Here is a 25,345-nt window from a genome sequence, read left to right on the forward strand (position 1 = left end):
CGAGTTGCCCGGCCCGCCGAAAGAGGGTTTAGTCTCCGGCCCAGCTCACGAGAGTGTCGTGGGCTCGTCATCCTCTCGCGCGCTCCACCCAGGCAGCAGGCCTGTAGAAACTTGGCCCGTGGGTTCACGCCCCTAGTAGGAATTAATTCCTTTTGCACTACCACTACTGATTGGGCTTTAGCCTAACTCACACGTTTGACTCTTCTAGACAGATTGGGCTTAACCCAACTCACGTTCGACCAAAGGTGCAAAATTTCATCACGCCTGGTATTAGATTAACGGGCTTTGGTTAGGGAATGCGTGATTTCTATCTAAAATTTCATTCAAATGACCAGGTGTGAACAATAGTACCACAACAAGACTGTAATTATTAACAGAGTCTGCAGAAGAAAGCTACTGATCCGGCATCGTCTCCAGCAAGAACTTAACTCCAGACTACAGTAATCTTCCAGTCTACCCTGCCATGAACCATGAATGGGTCCTCCATGGCATGGCCTAGCAGGCGAGAACTTTACATATCACAGTACACACCCCAGTACTCCATACAGTCCTGTCCCCATTATTAATCTTTTTTAATTCAGATGTCATGTGCTTCTTCAATTCAACCAGAAAAGCCTAGATCTGCAAGACTGCAACTAGCCTGCTGGCCGATGGAGCCGCCGTTCGAAACTCCGATGAGGTTCGTCACCGATCGATCAGCTGGAGAACTGGACGCCGGAGGTGAAGGACTGCCCGAACTTCCACCATGCCGGCACGACGTCGGTGACGACGACGGTCTTGCCGTCGGTGTTGGTGACGCCGAAGGTGAGCGCCTGGCCGGTGAGCCCGGCGAGCGACTGCCAGTTGGCGCCCCAGTTCCTGCTCATGGGCATCCTGTCCGTGTTGCTCCCTTTCACCCACACCGCCTTCACCGACCCGGTCCCGGCCACGTTGGTGATGAGCACCAGCACGAAGTAGTTGGACCCGGCTATGGTGAACCGCACCCCTCCCTGCTTCATGCACGGCGTCCTAGACCGTCACAACGATTCACATCACCAGATTAATCTTTTGTTAACGAGTTAATCATTCAGAAGGCTAGCTAGAACTGACTTGCCCGGGTCAAACCGTCCAAGATTAGTATAAGGATTGTTGAAGTGATAGTAAACTACTAATTACCTCTGGAAGAGCACCGGCACGATGCCGCCCTTGTACTGGGCGATCTGGAGGAAGGCGGGCTGGGCCATGTCGAGGTGGCGGCGGGGCGGGTTGCACCAGCCGCCCTCGTCGCCGGAGAGCGCGTAGTTAGGCGGGCACAGATTGGTGGCCGTGACCGTCACCAACTTGCCTTTCAGGCACCACTGCGACGAGGCGGCGTCGCACGTGACGGTGAAGCACTGCCCGCACGACGCGCCGTCGTCGAACAGCGGCGAGCTCAGCGCCGCCGTGTCCGTCCCGTACCCGGACCAGTACAGGTTCCCGTACCCGCACGCGCCGCCCATCGTGCCGGAGGCGTCCCCGCCGCCGTAGAACGTGGCCGTGCCCTTCGACCACCCGCCGTCGTCCCCCGCCGCCGCCGGCACCAACCGCGACGCAGCCGCGACGACGAGGAGCAGAAGATAGCTCGGTGCTCTCCGCATCTCCATGCACTTTTGAGCTTTGGCAAGTGCAGTACTGGACTACTAGCTAGCTATACAGAGACTGATGCGTGATGAGCGACACTGTCGGTTACACTTGGTGTGGTGAAATGGAGTCGATCTTCTCGTACGGATCTTAAATAGGATGAGAGCAGCTAGCGAAGTGTCGAGTGCATTCATATGCGTCGGCTTGGAAATTTGCTCCTCAAGCCATGGCAAGCAGAACGTATGAGTGAGTGACACATGTACAGCAGCTACGAGTGCGCGTCTCGTAGATCGCGATCGCTTTTCCCCAATTACCTGTAGCTTCTGCCATGGGCACATGTTAAGATATTCTATTCCATCCTGCTGTATCACCATTCACCAATCACCAGTGGCAGGACGAGGTCGCTGACCCTCTTGCATTTTGCATGCTCTTCGCTGCAGGCTGAAGCTCGAGCAAGGGGAATGAATGACCAGCTGGATTTGTTTACGGTGACATCGTACTGTCAATGTACTCGACAAAGTTGACATGGCCGCTGGAGGGTCGGCGGCCATTTGATGGATGGTATTAGGAATCTGGAGATTGGTGGTCAGTAAGTAAACATGGTGGCAACTCGATCACATGAGCACGGCCGGCCACGCGAAGAATCTCAGTGCGTTGTCACACGGTCATGGCTAGAAGATGTAATTACCAAATTCACCATTTTTTACTTTTGCCCTTGTTTGGGTAATCAAATAAATCGATCAGGTTGTCCGCGAAAGTCAACTTCAGAGTTCAGACGATGGAATCCGATTGAACCCCGTCCTCGTCAACGTGGGCTTATTGGGCTGTCTGCAGAAACTCTGTGTCTGTCTGGTAATATCCAAGTGTCCGTCACTCAGCTCATAAGTGCCATGTTCATCAGCTGTTTAGGATTAAGCCCACACACTAATGGGCCACAAAATAATTCAACTGAGTTTGTTTGGCAAGAGATGTAGATAGAAACAAAAAACTCAAAAATGTAGGTCGCGAAATCCTTTTAAAAAGTAGGTTGCAATACCTTAAAAATTGTACTCGTTCCGTTTCTAAAACATTTGGACAAGCCAATTAGTTTATTTTGGCTTGCTTCAATAGGTCACAAAATGTTTTTTGAAATAGTATGTGGTTTTCTTTTGACCAATGAATATGTTTCAGCCATTGTTTGTGACGTGTGACGGTGTGAGCAACGAAAATTTTGAAAAAAAAAACACCTTAACAATCTCAAATTGGGAAAATGAGCCGTGAAATCTATTACTCCCTCCAAGTTTAAATATGTAAAAATAAACTAATTAGTAAAACAAAGGGAGAAATAATATAAACAACACTCAATGGCTCACAAAATAGCACCGGGTAACTAACATAAAATGGGTGTATTACAAAAATATTAGATTGTGGTGAATGATGCAGATGCATGGTAGACCGTGGATTCCTATAACTTGTAAACGTAATAGATGCTAATAAAAAATATCCAAATGGGAGTGGTGTTGAGGTCTATTCATCAGAGGGGATAGATGGGAGGGGGCTCAAGCCCCTTACCTACCGAGGAAGGGGGAGGAGGAAGGGCGTAGCCCCTCTAGCTAAGCATCTAGAGGGGTGGGCCTGAGTTGAGATAGAGGTTCAGATTGGAACCGCTTCTGCCGCAGCTTTTCATCAAAAATAAGCTACCAACTGGCAAAATGAGAAATTTATGGAGACCTTTTTGAGCAAGTGCTTCCTTTGTAGGACTACGAGACTGCGTATCGAGTAAGTGGGGTGCATAAACTCTTCCCCGCCCGCACGGCCGCGCCTTCCACTCATCGTCTTCACGTGCTCGTGCCTTCCTCCATCGAATCAAAGCTTGCGCAGTTAACTCTGTCGCAGCCCTTGTTCCTGTCAGGCTTTGCATCCAGCTCATCCACTCGAGCTCGCCCTCGTCGAATCAAGCGTGAATCGATGCGCCGCCGCAGCTGAATCAACGCGTTACCGTCGCCTTTTCTTTTCTCCTGAATCGACCTCTCCCTCACTCACTTTTCTCTCTCCTCCTTCCCACAGCAGCTAGCAGCAGCTCCAACGAGGGTCTTTGTGGTGGGCATGGTGCCTCCGGTGAGGGCTACGGGATGGGAGCAAGAAGTAGTAGAAACCAGGGTGCCAGCACCTGGCTTTTTAACTCCTCAGCTTCTTCAACAAGTTGCTTCTGTGGCCAGCCGAGTAGAAGCTAACTTAAAAATAAGCTTAAGCTCTTCCAAACAGGGCCATAGAGAGATTGAAGAGCTTTGTTCCATTGGACTATGTAATTACAAATACTTCACAAGGTAGACTTATGAGGAGACGTAGGTCTAGGTCATGTCAGCTAGCTCTTAACTAGTCCACGTCATCAATTGTCCTACTTGGAGGAGAGATTGAGAGGAGAGAGAAGAATAAGCTCTTGTTCAAGAGATAGTCTTAATCACACTTTTATTCTTTGGTAGCTTAGTAGTATTTTATCTCCAATTATTTTCCTTTGTCTTGGGACCCACATTAGTTTTGAAAGTTGGATTGTTAGAGAAGTGAACTCTTATGCTAGCTATTTAATATTTTTTTGAAGGGTTATTAGATACATTAGCAATGACATGATAAATAAGACCTATTACTTCTTCCGTCCCAAATTACAATTCGTTTTGGTTTTTCTAGATACATTACTTTTGTTATGTATCTAGACGTGAGTATAATCTAGATGCATATCAAAAGTTATATACATAGAAGGTCAAAACGAAGAGTAATTTTGGACGGAGGGAGTAACTGTTAGAGGAGGATACCTCGCTCATTAGCACTTTGGAGCGTTATCATTCCTATCATGGAAGCTAGGCCAGCCATATGGCAGATATATATGTCGTCCATGAGACTATGAACCGAAGCTGCGAGAGGGGAAAACGCCAGGAAACGAGTGCTGCGTTGGTTAATGCCACCCTTTATCGTCTCCTCTGGATCCTGTAACTCACTGGCACTTCAGAGATGATCATTTCTCTCCAAGCAACTAGCAGACCAAACCTGAGCTGGAACTGGCGCTGGGCATGCAGTGACACTCCTCACAAATTCGTGCATCTACGTGCCTGTGCCCTCAGCGCGCTCGCCAGCAAAGCATGGATGCAGCAGCATGCCGTTTGTATTACTAGCCGTCTAGCCCCACTCGAATTCAGTTCGGTCGTGGGCAAGGCTCGGCCCAAAACTGGCCCGCGACTCCTCAACTTGTAGGACTCCCTCAACTTGTAGGCATACCATTTAGATCATGGACGGCATATCCGCATATGTTTCAAAGTTCTGACTGTAGTCCTACTGTTAGTACAAGTCATCAGCAATTTCACCGAGTTCCGAAGCTTTGAAAGACGATAGAAATATGGTAATGCCTACACGAGCTGACCAGCTTCTAGCCAAAAGTCAAAACCAAGCATGCATGGCCGTTTCATCATTAGAAAAATGCACCAATATAATCTGCAACAGTACGCTCACATGCGCGGTTTGCTCCTTCCAAAGTAAGCTAAATAAGCGCCATTCTGGCACATCCAACGATAACCTCGTGTCCAAGCAAAGGCAGTCTCGCCACGAATCAACTCCTTTTTTTTTTCTTTTTGGTTTTTCTCCAGCAACAATCATCCGTAAAGCAGTAGGCATGGCGGGCACTCGATCAGGCCGGCCAGAAACGGACTGACACGGCCGGAGACCCATGAACCCCACCTCTGCCACGCCAACCGCATTACGCATGGATGCGATCTACTAGACGCTAATCGAGCCACTAACATTTCCATCACAATGACGCTAAATAAGGCCTGCTTCTTTTTGGCAAGTTTCCAGATGCAAAAATGAACGGAAAAACAGGGCGAGAGCCGGCGGCGGGCGGCATGCATGGCTCGCCGGCCGGATCGCCGCCGCTAGTAGAAATTCTGGCCGTTGGTGAAGGTCTGGCCGAACCGCCATCCGGACCCCGCGACCTCCCAGAACTCGATGGTCTGGCCGTTGGTGGCGGTGACGCGGAAGGAGATGCTCTGGCCGTTGAGGTAGTTGTTGGCCTGCCAGTTGGCGCCCCAGTTCCTGGACATGGTGATCCACCCGGTCCGGGTGCCCCTGATCTGCACCGACCTGAGCGACCCCGGGCCGGCGACGTTGGTGATGAGGACCAGCTCGAAGTAGTTGTTGCCGTTGATGGTGAACCGCACCCCGCCGCTCCGGGAGCATGACACCCTCTGGTACATGACCGGGACGTACCCGCCGCGGTAGACGCCGATCTTCTCCCAGGCCGGCTGCGCCATGTCGAAGTGCTGCCGCGGCGGGTTGCACCAGCCGCCGTTGTTGCTGGCCTTGGACCAGTCCGGCGGGCACAGGTTGGTCGCCGTCACGGTCACCGTCACGCCCGGCCGGCACCACTGGCTGTTCTGCTGGTCGCACATCACCTGGTAGCACTCCCCGCACGCCGCCCCGTCGTTGAACAGCGACGAGCTCAGCGCCGCCGTGTTCGTCCCGTACCCCGTCGAGTAAAGGTTGCCGTACCCGCAAGCGCCACCTGTTAGTTAGATTGCAGCGAAGCATTCCCATCAGCTCACCAAGCGATTGACAGACACTGGAAGTGCACTGCATTGCAACCGAGACGAGGCAGCTTAGTCACTCACCCATTGTGCCGGAGGCGTCGGCGCCGCCGTAGAACGTCGCCGAGCCCCTGATCCATCCCGCCCGGGCCGTCGCGGCGAGGCTCGCGGCGACGACGGCGACCACCAGCAAGTGACACGAGACCTTGCGCGCCATGTCGATTGGCAATCTACCTAGGCCCTCGGGGAAGTCACAGACTCACAGGTGGGCAAGCTCGAGGCAATGTGTGGGAGGAACCGAGGAAGTAGTAGACTGGCCGGGGAGGTGGATGAGTGAGGAAGATGGCGGTGATCGCGACGGTGCTTAAATAGGAATGCGGCGACGGGGGAGGCGGAGCTCACGCGCGCGGACCCCGGCGCGGACTCACATGCCGATGCATGCCGCACCCAGACGCTGCGCCGTGCGCCTTTAATGCCACGATTCCTCATCTCCTCCTCCTCCTCCCGTCCAAAAAGTCTCTCTGTTCCATTGGCAATTCGAAGAAAGATTCTTCTTCTCTGCAGCCTCTGCACAGCCGGCCGACTCCGCCATTTTTCTATGCCGGCCATGGCGTCCCTGCCACCCGATCGAAGGAGCTGATCATTTTCTGCGCACGCGATCTGGCCAATAAACGCGATAGAAGCCGGCTGGTGTGGTTACGGTACGTACGTACGAACTAATCAAACAATGATTAGGGAAGAAAAAGAAGGATCAGTTGCTAGTTGGAGAGGGCAGGCGGGAGCGTCACGTGAGCTCACGAGACTTGAGTGCCTGGAGCACATGGGATTACGGACCGACGATGAGCGAGGGTCCTCGGATCGAGGGAGGAGCCTCACTGCCCGCCCCAGTAATCACGACGGAGCCCTTGGATCGTGGCGGTTGACGCGCGCTCTCTCGATCTAATCTAACCTAACCAACCTGATAGAAAAAGAAACAGAATTCCTTGCTGCTTGACAGTTAGTGGCCGAGGCTAGGGAATTTAGCTGCGTAGGAGTAGGTTAGGTAGGTAACTGTAGTTTCAGGGAGTTTAGGTTGGTAAATTTAGCTTCGGAATAGGGTTCTCTAGAAGCCTGCTGCTTTGTCAGGTCGATTGGCATCGACGAAAAGGAACTTACTTGCAAGTCAACTGTCACATCTTGGCTAAGGCCACCATTGGACTATTAGGGGCACATTGTTTTCAATTGTACCAGTACTACTTGATCTTTTGATTCATCAGCTGCTATATGACTTTGTTTATCTAATTAATATGATGGCCAAGGAGTAGTGGCCCTGCTAGATTTATGGTCAAACCTCTAGATTTGAATGAAGAAAAATATTTTCGGCTTCAAGGCGGTGTCACTTGGATGTAGATAAGCTGATACGGGCAGGTGGACAGTGTGACTATACTTGCACTTGTGCAGAGTGAACCCCTGTTGAGTACTCCAGCACTCAGCATGTCTCCTGTGTCCTTTTCACACTTGCGCTGAAATGTTAAAACGCATGACCCCTTTTCAGCCTCTGCACCCCTTTAGCTTTATTAGCAAAACTAACTTAAAATGTTGATTTTCATAGAAAAGTTTTAGTAACAAACAGATTCTCTGTAAAATGACCGGTCACTTTTATGGACTATAATATTCAGACCATGGGAATTTCCAAGAAATGTTTATCTATGACTCATATTTGACAATGTTCTGAAACCCCCTCCTAAGCGTCCCCACACCGTGAAGGGTTTATGCTACATGTATTCTCCTGTCCTCCATCAGGACAAAAATGTACCTGTGAATCGTACAATTCGAATACCAACTAAGTTTTGCGAAATTTTTCCTGGGTCATCAGAGCCATTGGATCCATCTGTGGCAGTTGAGAGATGCTGATGAGGCCATGCATGCTCTTTGTCGGTTAATGATAAGGGCTAGGGATTCTTTCACACTTGGCACGGCAGACTGCTTCGAGTCGCGGTCCGTGAGATCCCCGGATGCGGATGAAGCCACTTGGTCAAACCGGTTTGTTAATCGGTTAATCCGCCCATCTGCACCATATGCTCGTTTCATTCATTAATCACGGCATGTGGTTACGGCAGTTTCTGTTGCTCCGCCCATCTGCAGTTCTGCACCACGAAAACTCAACTCCAAGTGTGATCAAACTCCTTTCGGTCACAAGTCAACTGTTGACATCAAACTTCCTCTAAAAAAAATGCATCGACTTGCCATGTGCATCTGTGCCATGCATGTTGTACGTACCAGTACATCGTACGGTGTGTGTGTGTGTGCGCGCGCGCGCGCGCGCGCGCGTGTGTTTCACGTAGGGGTACTACTTGCAACTTCCTTGTAGGGAAAAAAACCAAGTGATTAATGGTGTTGCAAAATTCAAATATTTTTGAGATAGCTCCACGCCCGAATTTTTAGTTACACCAAATCAACATAGAAATTACACATAAAAAATCACCATGACTCTAATGTGTTCGGTATAAAATGACTAACTAGAAATTTTGATGTTAATGGCCATTTTAACACTCAAACTTTGTTTCCTTTCTTCCATCCTTGCTAAGTAGGAAGAAAAGAGATGGCAAAATTCAGGTGTGGGGGCAAATAAAATGCCCGGACATGGTTTAGATATTCACATAATAATCTGCTCATGATTTGGTTGATATCACATAAAAATTCAGTGCTTGTTTGGTACTCTAATGGCTGCGTCCAACATTTTATTTGTTTGCTTTCTTCTTGTAGCGAAACTTGTGGCAAAGCTTTTGTCGTCCTTTGAGGGGGGAAAAATGGCGGCGGGCCTGTGATTGTTGCCACACTTTTTCCCTTGTTTAGCTAGGAGCAGCGGAATTATAGCGTTCCACAGTCGTAGTCAGCCATGGCGACTAGCGTCTTGGCCAGCAACGGCGACAGGAAGGTGTCCCTGAGGAACTTGACGACGACGTTGTTGCTCTGCTGGATGAAGCCGACGACGTAGGCCGCCGTGATGAGCTGGATGCTCCGCCACCGCCTCGCCTCCGCGTACTTTTCAAGTGCCGCCCTGATGACCCCATCGTGGCCGCCGCGAAGGCCTCGCCCAGGCACCGGGCCAGGACGACGCCGTCCTCGAGCGCGGCGCACCCGCCCTGCCCGAGCTCGGGCGTCATCGGGTGGAGCGCGTCCCCCGCCACGCACACGCCGCCCCGGCTGATGCTGCCGCGGAGGAGCGCGAGCGGCGACCGGAACCGCAGCGGCGACGACACCACGCCGCTCATCTCGCTCCGCTCGATCGCGTCCAGCGCCGCCGCCGGGATCTTGGCCGCCCGCAGCTTGCCCAGCACGTGGTTCCGCATCTTGGCCACGCTCTCCTCGGCGTCCCCGTCTGCACGCGTGAAGCCGGACGGATCGATCAGCCGACGAACGTGCACGAGTCGTTGCAACTCGACACATGTCAGTCAGATAGGCAATGTTGAACAGGAGAGTGATGCGTACCGGCGGGGGAAGGGTACCAGGTGTAGTTCCAGTAGACGGAGGTGTCGGAGCAGGGCAGGACGCCGGAGCGGAAGCCCTGGCCGATGAACTGCAGGATCTCGGGGCCGAAGCAGTGGCCGCCCGGGTACTCGGCGAGGCCCCTGGTGGCGGAGCGCCCCGAGAGGATCGGCTTCGGAAGGCCCAGCCATTTCGCCACCACGGAGCTCACGCCGTCGCACCCGATCAGAACCTTTTAGCGAGCAGCAACAATACGACTCCCCACTCCATGGGATATTTGTATTTTTGACACCAAAAATAGTATTTTTGACCACAAAAACAGGTGGCTTCGTAAAATTGACACCCCAAAGATTGCCTTCGCAAAATTAACATCCTCATCGTGAACATCTTGATTTTCTTGACATTTTACATTATTTATTCATTTTACGTTTTCTTTTTCATTTGACAGATTAGTACAATGACCAAAATACTCTTTTGATACCTGAAACGCTCGGTTGGGACTGAATCGGTTGTTTTCTTCGTTGCGCTCATCTCGCGATGAGGCGCCGCCGCCCGCCCGTCTCGCGACGAGGCGTCGTCGCACGCCCGCCTGAACACGACGTGCCGCCGTGAGGTAGCCTGGCGAGGTCGCGCCGCCGCATGCCCGCCTGAAGACGACGTGCCGCCGGCCGCCAAGACGCGCCTCCGCCATCTGCACCCGCCGCCAGATGCATCCGCCGGACTATCGCTCACCGTCCGCATCCGCGGTCTCCTCTACGGCAAGAAGGTGCACGTTTTGTTCCTCCAATTAGCACGAACCCCTGTGCATGAGGACCGATCGATCTAACCGGTCAATTTTGATCAAACTGCCGTTGTGCGAATGATCAAACTCCCAACTGCCAATTCCGCTGCATGTGTTGATCGAAAACCTGGCCCCCTGAACTCAACGGGAACTGGAACTTGAGGTTGCTTCTGCTGAAAAGCAACAGGCATTGGTCTCCCATGTACTGGAAGCATAAATTGCGGCGACGCCATGTTGGGAGGATATGAAGGTGGAATTTGCGCACTTATCTTAGGCTTGGTAGCAGGATATTTGTATGAAGTATCAGAGTGGTTAGGATTGACCGTATCTTTTGTTTCTCCTTGATTTTTGCACTACTGTTGAATTGGGGAAGACGGACTTTTTGGAAAACACATTGCATGAATCCATGCACACCTGCACACCGTACCATATAAAATAAGTTATAAAAGGTTGTAAAGCAGCTGAGAGATGGTTGGCTGAGGTACTGACTTTGCTAGTTGGAGGAACAGAATTTAGCACCAGTGTCTCGTGCAATTTAGGAACATGAACATTCTCATATTTTTCAATTAACTCAGCGCCTCCACCAATAACCAAATCATCTGTTGCTTCTTGCTTTTGCTACTATCATTGTGATTATGTTACTACTATCATTGTGAATATAGTAATTGTGATTATGTTATTACTATCATTGTTTTAGGGATCAAACTGAGACGATCCAGGCCGGCGGAATGGAATCTGATCCAACGGGGAGCAATACCGATGCTCCATTGTTGTTGGCGGAGGCTTCTTCGCCTATCCCACAAGTCGATCGGGATAACTTAAAGATAATAGAGACACATGATGAGGAAGGAAGAATTGAACCAATGAGTGAGGATCAGCTATATGTGATCTTGAGCTTGAGGGATGAGGATGAGAGGAGAAAGGTGGTTGAACCAAATGGTTGTACAATGCGTGAGCAGGGAGATGATAATACCGAAGGTGCTGCCATTCCTATTAGTGATGCCATAGCAGACGAGGTAGTAATTACATATGACCACCCAAAAATGGATCTTGGCACTATGTACCCATTAATGGATGAATTTAGGTTGGCTGTGAGGTAATTTGCCATTAATGAGGAGTTTGAGCTCGACACAGAGAAGTCATCAAAGGAAAGGCTTAGAGGGTTCTGCAAGTCTAGTGAAGAATGCCCTTGAAGGATTGTTGGCAGAAGGCAAGCTGATGAAAAAACAATAAAGGTGAATATTGATACAGTGATCTTGAAGCCATTGGATTGAAGGAGGCAAGGAGCTAGCTAGCCCAGTCTGTTGTTTCAGTAGTTCTCTTCTTCAGGAGCAGATCGGAAGGTAGCTTAGCAAATGTCACTCATCAGGTACTCAGGTAGAGTACCAAAGAAAATTGGTATCTCACAAAAACAACACATCAACTCAGAATAAACTTCAATCTTCCGAATATATTCATTATTAGGGAACGCTTCCATTCTCCACTGGAAAGAGAATTTGGTAGATCTTACATAGAGCTGGCACTAGAGCTCAACGACTAGCTCATTAGAAATACATTAACACAAACTCACACGCGCCATGAATCCATGCAAATTCCTTTCTAACAGGAGAAGGAATCACTACTTGCAGAGAGACGAAGTTGATAGCTAGCGGCAGTCCGGCGGATGCGATCGGCGGCGGGCGCAGATGTGGAGGTGCGTCTTGGCGATTGGCGTCGTCGTCGTCCTGGCGATTGGAACGGCGGGCGGGCGGCGGCGCGACCTCGCCAGGCTCCCTCGCGGTGGCGCGATCTCGCCAGGCGGGCATGCGGTGGCACCTCGTCGCGAGATGGGCGCAACAAAGAAAACAACGGATTTAGTCCCAACCGAGCGTTTCTGCAATTTTGGTCATTGTACTGATATGTCAAATGGAAAAGAAAAGGTAAAATAAATAAATAATGCAAAATGCCAAGAAAATCAATTATTGTGTCAATTCTGCGAAGGCAATGTTTTGACCGTCAATTTTACGAAGCCACTGTTTGGGTGTAAAAAAACAAATTACACCCACTCGATCCGTCTCCCTGCGCCGCACCCCAAATCCGTCTCCAGGCTCCTGCGCCGCCCCCTCGCCGCGAGCGCCGCCGGCGCCCCCCGCCGGCCGTCCTCGCCGCGAGCGCCCCACGCCGGCCGCCCTCGCCGCGCCCCGCCGGCCGCCCGAGCCCCTCGCCGCCTGCGCCGGCCGCCCACGCCCCTCGCCCCTGAGAGCCGCCCCCTCCCTCTCTCCCCGCGCCGCCCCCTCCCTCTCCCTCGGTTCCTCTCTCCGCCCGCGGCCCGTCCGCCCCCGCCCCCTCCCTCTCCGCCCGTCCGCCGCCCCCTCCCCGCACCGCCCCCTCCCTCTCCGCCCGTCCGCCGCACCCTCCCCGCGCCGCACGTCCGCCGCCCCCTGGGCCGCGCGCGCCGGCCGCGCCCCGCCCCGCCCCGTTGCCATCCCTACCCCTCCAATGTCGCAGTAGGGGTGACCAAAACCCTAACCCTAACTTCCTCCACCGACGCCCTGCTCGTGAGGCCGTAAACATGGACGCGAAGGACATCCTCGGGCTCCCGAAGACCCCCTTCTCGACCTCCCAGGAGAAGAAGTCGCGGCCGCCCAAGGAGCCGCAGCGCAAGCCCGATGGCGTCTCGCGCGAGGTACCGCTTTTCTCCACCCTCCGCTTCGTAGTCGCTGCTGCGTGCCTGCTGTGCTGACGACTCTCGGTGATCTAGGTCTATGCGCTCACAGGAGGGGTAGGAATGGCCCCGCTCATGCCGACCATCGAAGCATCACACTTGAAGAGGCGACCTGCTGCGGAGAAGGAGAAGGTGAGCTAACACAATTCTTCTCATGCCTGTTGGAAATTTTAAATTGAGTAACTTCTGAACTGTGCTGACCGTTTAGCTATTCTAAAACTACACACATTTCGAAAATTGGCATGAAGAGCACATTGCTTATGTGATTGGACTTAGGAAATTGAAATGCTGAACAGCTCATGTACGGATACTGTTTGAATTGCCGATAGAACTAGCTTTACTTTAGCAGATTAAATTTCCTCATGTGCATAGCATCAAACGAATACTATTTGCGTGTAAGAAAAAAGAGAAGAGTACTGTTTGTCATGTTGTTTTGTGCTGTGAACTAAATATTTTAGCACATGTTAATATGTAATCTGTTTTTTCTTTGAATGAAGCGTTGACTACAACTAAATATCATAGCTTGTAATCAGCAAGAACTGCAGTTAGAGTTGAGCTTGCCTATTCATTCACGGTGTGTTTGGTGAAGATTTTTTTCATTAGTTTTACCACATACTTGTGAAATGTTACATTTGTTATCCCCTAGCAAAGTAGTTCAATTTGCAGTGGATCTCTCATAGAATGCAGAAGATGACTAGTCTTATCTGTTTCTTTGACACTACTGGAGCTAGGGTACTGTTGTAGGTGATCTGACAAGGCCATTTTAACATCCTATGCAGGTAGCATGGCAGTGGTTACCTTTCACGTCCTCTGCGCGAAGTGACAACCTTCAACTCTATCACTGGGTCTGCATCTCATGCTCTACTAATATATTATAGATTGAAAAATAACATGAATTATATAATAGCTGTACTTCAATCAATTTGATTTTTCAGGTTAGAGTTGTTAATGGTGTCCCACCAACTGGTGACTATCAGTTTGCAAAATACAACAAGGTAACACCTATATGATGTTAGGTACACCATTGAGCAACAAGCCATCCCTTTTCAAGCTCTGGGGCTTATTCTGTTTTTTATTTATCATTTCTTTTTGCAGAAAGTGGATGTTCTCAAATACACGGATGAGGAGTACGAGAAGTATTTAATTGATCCTGTAGGTACTAGTTACTACAAAAGTTTGGAAATTTAGCATCCAATTTGTTTCTGTGAGACTGTTATTTTTTACTTTTTCTTGTGCTATCCAGAGTTAAAATCCAGGAAAGTGCCAATCTAGCCTTTTGCAAATGTTAATGTTATGTGTTCCAGAGCTACAGTATACTAGCACTGAATTATTGTAGCCCTCTTTCCCATATCAACAACTTTTACATACTGATATTCTAAATTTTATGTTTGATGTAACCATAATGCTGATTTTACCAAGCTACTACATTTGTCTTTGTTAGCACATTATGCTATTTGTTAACTTGTATTTCATATTTAGGAGTGGCCCTACCCCTGTTGATCTTGTAGGGGTAACACCCTTCCTTGTGAAAATCTTTTAGGATATTTGAATTCGTAAATAAATGTTTTCATATTCTGATTTTGGAACATCATGGCCATGTATTTAAACATGCATACCATTTAATACCAAAACTTAAAAACAGAAAAGAAGTTTTGCAGTGGTAGAACCTCTTTGCTGAAGGCCTCTCGGTTTAACCATTAACCATTATGTTGGATTTTTTGAAATTTTCAGACATATTTTCACCTTGCTGTATATGTTATTGTTCAGCAATTTGTCTACTTAAAAAAAGAATTTCTAGAATAGATCTAACGGACTGAATGTCTGATTTGGGTTAGTGGTCATTTTGGATGTTCATAAACCTATTGATTGTTAGAGTGTTGAATTTTCAGAATGCTGTTCTGTTCTGCTCGTTCTGAAGTTCTAAAATATGCATTTGGTGTGCTTATTTCAGGCTTGGAGCAGGGAGGAAACTGATCAGCTATTTGAATTATGTGAACGGTTTGACCTTCGTTTCATAGTAATAGCAGATAGGTTTCCAACTACTCGCAGTGTGGAAGATCTGAAGAGCCGTTATTATTCTGGTAATTTAATCTTGATATCTCAGTAGTCAGATGCAATCTGCTCTGTGAAATATTCCCATTTTTAGCCTTCTATGTTTATATACGCATTAGACCGAAGGCTGTTTGTCCTGATTTATGTTGAAAGCAATTATATATGCATTTATGTGCTCAGGAGCCAACATTGGTGATGTAGTTTTCGTTATTCTATCTGTCATTCAATGTACAAGTGAGGAAGATTTAGTCATCGGAGTACTCATGTTCAGTAACTTTTTAATCACGTGAGGAAGATTTTTGCACACCATCTTGTATCATTTATCTTCTAAACCACCCTCTTATAACTTCATTTTTCCTTCTGTTAAATCAATGACCAAAATTTATAAGCATGCCACTGCATTTGTTCTGTTCCACACTTGATAGTACATGCCTTTCTTTGTATTATTTAATGCTACCAGATGTTTGGTGGCCTCATGGCTTATTATTCACCTATTAAATCAATTGCTAATGATAAGCATATGTGCAGATTCTAGTTGTATTTCACCCCTTCATTTATCTTTGTAGTCTTTTTTTTTGCAGTTTCTCGGTCTCTTCTAATTCATAGGGCTCGGTCATTTGATGATGTTTCTGGGAATCCCCTTGTGAAGGTAGTGCTTAATTTCTTCCCCACCTAAAATTAACTACCTCATTGTTGTGATAAATTTGTTCTGTACTGACATATATGTTTATTGCATTTGTTCTCAGGATAGCTATGATGCTGCTCATGAGACTGAAAGGAAGCGTGCATTATCAGCACTTCTCTCCCAAACTAAACAGCAAGAACGAAAGGATGCTGAGGTGAGAAAGTAGTCGACTTTTGCAGTCTATCATTTGCCATTGTTGTGTATCTGACTGCCATGTGTTACTTTTTCAGACTTTGGCAGAAGCAAAACGCATTATGGAATCTCGTGCTGCTAGCAAAGTGAGTGGTCAATGCATGCAATTCTATATGTCCTATAAAAAAAGTAATCTTAAACAATAAGCTTCTAATGGTAATCCGTATGGTATTTTTGGGACAAAAGTATTTCTATTTGTTTTTGTGAAGCAACTAAATGGCAGATCATCAAGATTTTCATTGGTTGTTCAATTAAATAGCACTTTTTCCATTTGGGCATTTCAGGTTTATGCCGATGTGCAGGCACAATACTTTTATTTCAATCGTTGTTAATTTCAAGAGATAAATGGGGCTCTCTGCTTGATACCTAATTGTTTTCTACTTTGTAGAATGTGGATGAAGCTGGAATGCCTTCGAGCTCTGATAATGCTATGGTTCCTGTTGATGGTGTATCTCCCTTGAGCGGCACTCATCCACCGTTAACACATCCAAATACAGCTGCGAACAGCTCCATACCTAATTCACTACGAACAGTAATTCTGGAACTATTTCAGATTAAGTCTTAGAGTTGATTAGTTGTCATTTCATTTTGTTGTGCTCCTCTAAGTGACACCACTCCTAAATTCAGCTCATCATAGTTGATGCATCTGTGCGACCACCATTCAGTAACTTCTGAAGGATAATAGATCAGCATACATTCCAGATTCAGTTTATGCATTTTCAATGTTAGTTCCTGCATTCTAGATCTGAGGTATCACCTTGATTTTTTATGATAGTATTCTCTCAGGGCACTTAAGGTAGTGAGGTTGCATGAATATATTATCCCATCAAAACAGTGAATTCGGATAAGTGCCATGTGGGGGCTCAGATATCAACCTCACAACCAGTGGCATTTTTGAAAAATGCATACTTCACAGTTCACACTGGCATTTTTGAAATTGCCTACTTCACAGTGGCATTTATTCATGTTTCCGTTAAAAGTTCTGCTGTCGTGTTGAAAGGCACATATTAGATATATTTTAACCTGCCATATTTGTAAATTCGTTTTTCCTGCATTCCATGGCTCTATGGCACAGTATGCTCATGATAATCAGGTAGAAAACGAATGCATTTGCATGCTAGAACTGTATTATTGTTCTAGTAGTGTTGAGCAGTGCAGTTCTTAACCATTCCACTTGCATTCTCATAGACTTAGCGGTCTATGTTTCCTTTCAAATGTGAAATATTACATAAATATATCCTATTTATCTTTTAAAATGAATATTACAGTGAGTTTCATCCATTCTGTTGAAGATGGCTGCTCTTAGTGTTACACACAGCAGAAACAGACCTAGTATAAACATGCCACTAGTGACCACTGGTCATATGATTGTATTAACTGCAGTGTCTAATGAACCATACAAAGATTGATACGTCTATTTTTATAAATTTTTTAGATGCATTTGACTTGTATGCTTTCATTTTCAGCTTCGAGTGTATTTGAGAACCCATGCGCTTGACCAAATGGTCCAAGCAGCAAGTGCTTCAGCTGGACTTAGAGTTATCAAAAGGGTTGATCAGACACTACAAGATCTAGGGGTTTGTCCTATACTTTATGCAAACCTGATTAAGTCGTGTACAACATAAAATGTATTTGAGCAACTGTCTTTTTCTGTAGGTGAATTTGAAGCCAAAAGTTCCAACAAAAGCAGTTTGTGTAGAACATCTTGAATTGCGAAATGAGATACTCACATTGCTTAACTTACAGAAGCAGGTACTTATTTTTAAGACTGTTAGGTTATTTAGTAATTAGCAATTTGCATCTGCTTTTAATCTATTTTGGTTGCAAAATTGTTGACTCTCAATTTATGATCGTCCTTCTGGAAGGGCCTGTTGAATTACACAGTAAAAAAGAGAAGAAAACTGAAGCGCCTGTTAAAAATATTTATTTGTGTTAAGAACGTTCTCTTTAGCTAACTGTTCTCTTTTTGTATTTTATGTTAATAGCTGCAAAATAAAGAGGCAGAAGTTTCAGCTAACCGAGAAAGTTCCTTCACGGAGGCACCAAGCACACCTAAGGTGACATATGAATCACCCACTTTTTTCCTCTTTTTTTGGGCGTCGATCTGTGGCGATAATGTGAAGTCATAAACCACGGGGATTATGTATGTTGGAATGCAAATAGGCTTCCTCTTGCTGCAATCTGTTGCAGAGTTAGATGGCTGTAACTAGTTCCTTAATAGAAGCTATGATACGAAGAGCTTAGTGAAGTCTTAACAGGAGCGTGCGAAATGTTGATAACGTATACTAACTCATGGCACTTCAAATTCAAATATCCGGTGCAACCATCTAAAAAAAGAAGGAAAGAATGTCTAGTGCAAAGTGAATCCCCCGACCCCCGCTGTAATAGTTACGTTCGATAGCCAGTGCCCTTTCAAGTATCAATGTCTTTTTTGCTTTCTACTTAGCAATTATTTGTATTTATCTGCAGCGTTCTAATAGAGATATTGATCGGACCTTCATCCCTGATACAGTTGGGTTTTCAGGTAGTTAAAAAGCAGACACTTTGGTTTTACTTTGCTCTTCTTCAATATGAGAGCTTGTGCTTCTTTATTAATATTTCACATGATCCTGCTTCATGTGACCTCAGGTGAAAGAGCAGGCAAACGGGATCACAAACGGAAGGTTTGTTGTTTCTTTCCTTTATTACTGCTATTGAATTTTGCTTTGTTTTTTTTGGTATATGCATGTCTTTAATTGATGCATCCTTACTGTTTCTACAATTTCTACTTTTAGATTACAGACGAATAGGCGATTTAGTGGAAATCTAGTATCATCTGCTACATATAACCATATAAGTTTGATTCATCTTACATCCATCTCAAAATATATTTTGTTTAATTCAAAAAATATATATTTTACCAGACCACTGGAAGATTTATAGACGCGCCTCCGTCGCCAACCCAGTCCAAGAGGCCTAGGAAGTTGAAGGGATCTGACTGATAATGCTGTTCAATTAGCGTGGGCAGAAACATTTCTTTAGTCAAACAATGCAGTAATGACATGTAAACTCAGTTTTTTCTGTTATTTAATTCCCATTTCAGCGCTGAAGATTGAATTTTGCAATATTTTTGAATCATGCATAGCTTTCAGGCTTACATCTAGAGATGAACTAGAACAAAACAGCGCACTTCCTGCTTTGGTGGAAGTCAGTTCCGATGGTCTGTCTTGCAGGAATCTGATTTGGTCACTTCAAGATAGATGTGCTTGCCCTGTCTGTAATGCGCATCATCTGGGCGGACCTGGAACCAGATGATACATGGTCGTTGTGATGTTCGGTTCGGTTTTGTATTTGTAATGTATGCCATGTATGTAGAGGTAACTGAGATCAAAATCATACATGTTCAACTGATTTCTGAGTTGATCTTGGCATCGGTGCTGTTAGCGTAAGCTCTAGTTTGGCAAGACTCACATATATGGGGCCCATAAACCTGTCATTTCGTTTTTGCTCCTGCTCAATAAACAGCAGCCATCGGTTAGACGCTGAAGCTGATGTTAACCTCGACGTCCACCGCATCCCCTGTCTCTGTCGTTTGATCCCTCGCAATCACATGCCTGGCTGCAAGCCGCCAGCTCCTGGATTGTGATCTGAGGCCTTGCTAGCAACGAGCGTGTCTGCTTCGGTTCGGACGAAATGACAATAATTTCATGAAATCTAACTTGTTCATAGTAGAGGAAATATGCCACCAGCTTCATATATGCTACTGAACTGCCCACTGCTAGACGACTTTATACGGACAAAATCGCATTCAGACACGGAGACGCCTAACAAGCTCCCAACAAGCCTAGAATACTTCATATGCAGGCAATCACACTCAACGTGTCGCCTGTGGGAACCTGAGGAACTACAGAAAAAATGGTCAAGAGAAAACTAAACCTTGGATACTGATATGCCACGAGTCTCTTGATGTAAGAATTTTTTCTTGTTTTCCCTCTAATCGAAAATGCATGCACCTACGTCCTAGAAGAAAAAAATCTTGATATGTTATTGTGCCATAGAGACAATATTGCACGGTTCTACAGTCAACACACTATAAACTCCCGAAATATTCTGTGGGCAAAGCAGATCCGTATACATGTTATTCCATTGCACAAATATCACATGAATAAAACAACGAGACAATTCTCTATTTGACAAAAAAAATACTAGTTCTTTTATTGGCCTCCCTATTTGATACCGAGTTCAACTTTCGTTCCTTATATGATTACTCTGTTGGATTTTCCATCAGGCAACCGTTAAATATCCTGTGAAAAGACGATTTTGGTCCTGTGGCCCCTCCACCCTTCTCCCTCCTTTGCTCCACGCCGCACGGGCTCGTCCGCACTATTTCTTACAAATTTACAGTAGTTGCCATGTCCTAGCTAGCTGGTGCAGCTGATATTGCTCTCCTCGCTGCCACTACTGCCGTTCGCGTTGCTGTCACTGTAATTGTTATCCTCCGCCCGCCACGCGGACGTCGAGAAGAGCGGCCACCCGTGCCATCCCCAGCGTCACGCACCCGTCGGCCTCCTCCATGCAGTGGCCCTCCCTAGAGAAGAGCCCCACCAACATCCTCGCCTACCACATCGCGTTGGCCCCCCAGTGCCACGCCGGCCAGCCCAGCGCGCCCCAGCCTGTCCCGCCACCGCCGCAGTGGCTTGTGCTACTCCCTGCGCTCCACGCCTTTGCCACACACGATGTCGCAGATCTCCCGCTCCAGGTACGCCTCGGCCACGGCGTCGCTTGCCGCTCGCCGCATCTAGAGACTCGAACACCGCATAGTAGTAGAAGAGCACCTCCATGAACCGTGAACACCCTGGGGCGCATGGACGACACGCAATCGAGGACGATGTCGATGGGCGCCCGTGCGTTGTCGATAGACGTGGACGGGTCGGTGATGAGGCGGTGGAGCTGGAGCACGGAGTTGATGGCTACGGCCTCACCCTGTGACACCTGCAGCATCTAGGGGTAGACCTCGTTGAGGCGGTTGGCGGCCACGCTGCAGAAGGAGAAGTGGACACACACTTTAACAACCAGGTGTTAAAAAGCTCAAGAATGGCTATTAAGGAGTTAATGATAAAATTTTGATGCTAAGAAGGTGTTATGGCCAAAGTCAACTTTAGGTCAAAAATGTGACCAAAAATGCAAATTTGAGATTCCAAACTGAAGAAATGCGACAAATATGTGAAGCTGAGCCTATATTTGGAACTTAAGCGAAGCAAATTGGAGATAATATTCCAGTCAGAAGCATCAAAATTCAGAGATCAAATTGGTGAATTAAAGTTACTGTTGCATATCTGAAATTTTTCAGTTTAAAAACAGTGACAGTCATCCAGCTTAAAAATTTATTTCTGAAAGGTTTTTCATCTAGACCGTGTGATGTTTTGGACCACAATTGGACTTGGGCTATTAGAGTGTAATTTGGAGGAGTTGTTGTTAAGAGAAGTCAAAATTTTCAAATTTTAAACAAGACTCAAAGTTTGCAAGTTGGACTGTTTTCAGCGAGTTAAATCTGAAACTAGTGTGGAGTATGCCACTTTGGAATTCAGTTGTGGAGAATTTTTCTTTTACCCTCTGAAAAAATTTGGATCTCAAGGGAACTATGATGTGCATAAACCTTTTGATTATGTTGATGGACAGGGAAAAGAAGAATTTCAATTTTATTTGGAAGTTCAAAGATTGGAAGTGCACACAGTTCAGACTTAACTGTCGAACTGAATGGCAAAAGCAATTGAGTCTGAAAAACAGTAAGGAATGACCAACTTTGGGCTTGAATTCGGAGAGATTTCATATTAATAAATTGGATCTTTTTGTAGCCTAATTATTCTTGGATGTTCATAGAACAATTTTAAACAGTTATTGGACAGGGAAAAATAGGAATTCAAATTTTTCTCAAAGCTCAAAGTGTGAATGTTTCACTATCAACGTGCCTGACGAAACTGAATGGCAAAGGCCATTCAGTTCGAAGAACAGTAAGGTGTAGTAAAAACTTGGGCTTGAATTTTTGGAAGATTTGGTATATAATCGTTGGGCTCTAAGCTGCAAAATGGAATCCCTAATAAGTGATTTGCATTTGGAAGTAGCTTTTGGACAAGGAATAATGGTTTAAGTATTTCAATTGGAAACTAAGGTTGAAATGTGCACTGTCACGCATAACTGACGAAACTGAATGGAATATGGCAGATTTTGGCTCGAATTTCTGGAAGAATTTGTATCTACAAGTTGGACCTTAACATGCAAAATGGAACCTCTGTTATATGGTTAACAAGTTACAGAAGTTGTTGGGCAAGTTAAGCCGAGTTTAAATAGTTGAATTTGAATTCAAAGATTGAGCCATGAACTATTAATCACCTGACGAAACTGAATGGCAGTGGCTGTTTCAGTTCCAAGAACAGTGAGAAATGATCAAGTTGGCTCATAAATTTTGGGAGATTCTATACGTAGAAGTTGGTTGTTATCATGCAAAATGGGATCTATAATACATAATCAACAATCGACAGTATCTCTTGGACAAGAAAATGTTGGTTTGAATAATTAAATTGGAGCTCAAAGATTGAAAACGGCACTGTTTCAACATGGGATGTTAACTGACGAGCAGGTTCAGAGAAAGCTCGAGTTTTCGCCCAGGTTCAGAGTTTTTGATCTCCAAATCCTTTGATCATTGGAACAAAAGTGATATCTATAACTTAGAGCTGTTTATACCAGCTTCAACTTTGGTTATAGACTCATGGCGTGTTGAAGCTTGGTTTGGACGAATTTCGTTGAAAAGGGGGGTGGTTGTGTGTTCTTTGAAGTTGCCTGTTACTGCCGTTGCTCCAGCAGTCCGTCTGCTTGCTTGCCGACGGCGCCACCGCTTTGCTTCGCTTGACCGCCACGCAGCTGCTGCCTCGCCACCGGAGCTCCCTAAGTGTCGCGCTCAAGCTCGTCACAACCGCCTCCACCCATCCATAAGTAGCAAGCCACCGCCGCCGTCCTTTTCTTTTCCCCATCCACAAGAACCAAGACGAGCCGTGTTTCAGTCGCCAGTGAAATCCATCCCCGTTCGGTCTCTGCCCGTCGTTTCCCTCCACCAGCACCGCTGCCTGGCAGTCCTCGACCCATTCCTCCCGTCATCGTCCAACCCCTTTCACTTTAGCGCTCTGCTCCGCTGGGGATGGGACCTGTCACGGAAGGCCGCCATCGCCGGCGTCACGTCCACGGCCGCGCCCGTCGTAGCCCCGCCCCTGCTCGTCCTCTCCGTCGCCGGCCTCGCACTGTCCCTCACCTTCGCCACCTACCTCGCCAGCGTGTTCGCCACCGAACGCCTCATGGGCGCCCTGCTGCCGCCTCCCCGGACCCCGCTTTACCACACCTGGGACGTCGAAGACGATGAGTTCCTGGATGCGTCAGAAGCGCCCGGCGGCGAGGCCACTGTGTTCGACTACTGGAGCGAGACAGAGGACGGCGCCATCATGGAGATGGAGGAAGATGAGAGCTACGCGTCGTTGCCTCTGTCAAGGGAATGTCGTCTGTTGGAAGAGCCGGCGCCGGCATCGAGCGACGATGAGGATACGATGCCAGAAGGTGAATTTCGTTTCCAAGAATCAGGCCACGAGTCATTTGTGTTGGATAATAGTGCACAGAAAAGAGGAGGACAACGAGTATATTACCATGGAGGCGGCGTTGCCCCCAAAGGACTTCGTGACTCCATATCAGCAGCACCGGCGTTGTGCGAGGAAGACGATATGGTTCCTAAAATCATAGAAGCCCTGGTCCAAGAGTTATCTGTATCAGACAGTGGAGATAAAACAGAGGATGGCAAGCGCACAGGTATGGATGAAGTGGAGTCTAGCAAGGAGATGGTGTCACCGGGCATCGGCATCGGCACCACTGAAGTGAGAGGTTTCCCAGTGCCGGACGATAACACGCTGCAGAGCGAGGTAGAAGGTGCTGTAGCAGTGGAAATGTTGCATCTATTATTTAAAATGACTGCAGAACTAATCTGTCTAAAATGTTGAATCTATTATTTAAAAGTGTTGGACATACTGTTCGACATTTACAATATGTTTTTGTGAAAAAAAAAGTTGCTCAACGAGCTCCAGCACGTGTTCTGCTGCTATTTTGCCTAGGCATGTCCGGCTATGTCCTGTTATGCGTGCTTCGGCTTCACCTACGCTACGCTGCTAGTAACTGGTCCAGCTACTTATGATGTACTTGGGTCGTGCGATGCTGGATCTTGTCCCCAACGCCGAGGGTATCGAGTGCCCGGAAGGCGTTCGTCCATGTCGTGAACGCGAACCCCGACGCGCGCAGCATCAGCGACGACTCCAGCACCAGGCTCCTCACCCCTTTCCTGCACGGCACGAGCACGACACGGCCAGTTCGTCAGTCAACTCGACCGCGATCTGAATTGCTGAATTGTACTACTATACTGGAGTCTGGAAAGCAGATGTGCTAGCTTACCTGTGTAGTCCGCGTGCCGTCGCGAGGCCGGCGAGCCCGGCGCCGGCGATGACGATGTCCTCGACGGCCTCCATGGCTTGCGCTTGCGCCGGCTGTGGGCGCATGTTGCCTGCTTGGTGGGAGTAGAACGAGAAGAGGCAGCAGACAGGGCCAAGAAGAAAAGCTCAGAGGATAAACTACGTTCTGATGGTCCAGGAGCTTCATTGATGCCTCTGTTTATAACAAGATGCTAGAGGGTGGCTGGATACAGGACGAGCGGATACCGTCTAGGGTCCGAGAAACTAGTCAAACAATGATTAGGGAAGAAAAAGAAGGATCAGCTGCTGCTAGTCGGAGAGGGCAGGCGGGAGCGTCACGTGAGCTCACGAGACTTGAGTGCCTGGAGCACATGGGATTACAGACCGACGATGAGCGAGGGTCCTCCGATCGAGGGAGGAGCCTCACTGCCCGCCCCAGTAATCACGACGGAGCCCTTGGATCGTGGCGGTTGACGCGCGCGCTCTCGATCGTACGGTGTGTGTGTGTGTGTTTCACGTAGGGGTACTTGCAACTTCCTTGTAGGAAAAAAAAACAAGTGTTTAGCTAGCGCCCAGATTAATGGTGTTGCAAAATTCAAATATTTTTGAGATAGCTCCAAGCCCGAATTTATAGTTACACCAAATCAGCATAGACATTACACATAAAAAAATCACCATGACTCTAATGTGTTCGGTATAAAATGACTAACTAGAAATTTTGATGTTAATGGCCATTTAACACTCAAACTTTGTTTCCTTTCCTCCATCCTTGCTAAGTAGGAAGAAAAGAGATGGCAAAATTCAGGTGTGGGGGCAAATAAAATGCCCGGACATGGT

General features: G+C 47.3%; 3 protein-coding genes and 1 pseudogene across 8 annotated transcripts; 1 reads left to right on the top strand and 3 right to left on the bottom strand.

Moving 5' to 3' along the window:
• Positions 1-338: 338 nt before the first annotated feature.
• On the bottom strand, positions 339-1,875 carry LOC117837068 (expansin-A15). The gene is made up of 2 exons (XM_034716638.2): positions 1,156-1,875; positions 339-1,008 (listed from the first exon to the last, which is right to left on the bottom strand). The coding sequence occupies exons 1-2, from the start codon at positions 1,620-1,622 to the stop codon at positions 696-698; spliced, it is 780 nt and encodes a 259-aa protein (XP_034572529.1). The 5' UTR covers positions 1,623-1,875; the 3' UTR covers positions 339-695.
• Positions 1,876-5,038: 3,163 nt separating this feature from the next.
• Positions 5,039-6,742, bottom strand: LOC117837794 (expansin-A12). The gene is made up of 2 exons (XM_034717558.2): positions 6,234-6,742; positions 5,039-6,127 (listed from the first exon to the last, which is right to left on the bottom strand). Exons 1-2 carry the CDS (start codon positions 6,364-6,366, stop codon positions 5,499-5,501), a joined length of 762 nt encoding a protein of 253 aa, XP_034573449.1. The 5' UTR covers positions 6,367-6,742; the 3' UTR covers positions 5,039-5,498.
• A 1,891-nt stretch (positions 6,743-8,633) lies between these two features.
• Positions 8,634-24,939, bottom strand: LOC117837795 (monooxygenase 2-like; annotated as a pseudogene).
• On the top strand, positions 12,821-19,459 carry LOC117837791 (SWR1-complex protein 4). Of its 6 annotated transcripts, none has more exons than XR_004636435.2 (17): positions 12,821-13,063; positions 13,139-13,234; positions 13,882-13,947; positions 14,038-14,097; positions 14,198-14,254; positions 15,054-15,183; positions 15,721-15,803; positions 15,901-15,993; positions 16,070-16,117; positions 16,420-16,563; positions 17,498-17,608; positions 17,688-17,783; positions 18,017-18,088; positions 18,501-18,555; positions 18,660-18,694; positions 18,935-19,074; positions 19,156-19,459. XR_004636435.2 is itself a non-coding variant. In XM_034717554.1 (16 exons), the coding sequence occupies exons 1-16, from the start codon at positions 12,950-12,952 to the stop codon at positions 19,010-19,012; spliced, it is 1,338 nt and encodes a 445-aa protein (XP_034573445.1). In that variant the 5' UTR covers positions 12,821-12,949; the 3' UTR covers positions 19,013-19,459. The 6 variants fall into 6 exon arrangements, 2 of the variants coding, with proteins under 2 accessions (XP_034573445.1, XP_034573446.1); XR_004636436.2 differs by having other exon boundaries at positions 19,163-19,459; XR_004636437.2 differs by having other exon boundaries at positions 18,935-19,064.
• Positions 24,940-25,345: the final 406 nt, after the last annotated feature.

The sequence above is a fragment of the Setaria viridis genome, chromosome 9 (genome assembly GCF_005286985.2).
Source record: "Setaria viridis chromosome 9, Setaria_viridis_v4.0, whole genome shotgun sequence".
Taxonomy (NCBI): domain Eukaryota; kingdom Viridiplantae; phylum Streptophyta; class Magnoliopsida; order Poales; family Poaceae; genus Setaria; species Setaria viridis.

Bases quoted from the DNA above. Each gene is read 5' to 3' on its own strand.
- LOC117837791 (XM_034717554.1), top strand. From the start codon at position 12,950: ATGGACGCGAAGGACATCCTCGGGCTCCCGAAGACCCCCTTCTCGACC. The intron at 15,184-15,720 runs GTAATTTAATCT...TTATCTTTGTAG, and splicing joins GAAGAGCCGTTATTATTCTG to TCTTTTTTTTTGCAGTTTCT. The intron at 15,994-16,069 runs GTGAGAAAGTAG...TTACTTTTTCAG, and splicing joins AAGAACGAAAGGATGCTGAG to ACTTTGGCAGAAGCAAAACG.
- LOC117837068 (XM_034716638.2), bottom strand. From the start codon at position 1,622: ATGGAGATGCGGAGAGCACCGAGCTATCTTCTGCTCCTCGTCGTCGCG. The intron at 1,009-1,155 runs GTAATTAGTAGT...GTGACGGTCTAG, and splicing joins GTGCCGGTGCTCTTCCAGAG to GACGCCGTGCATGAAGCAGG.
- LOC117837794 (XM_034717558.2), bottom strand. From the start codon at position 6,366: ATGGCGCGCAAGGTCTCGTGTCACTTGCTGGTGGTCGCCGTCGTCGCC. The intron at 6,128-6,233 runs GTGAGTGACTAA...TCTAACTAACAG, and splicing joins CGACGCCTCCGGCACAATGG to GTGGCGCTTGCGGGTACGGC.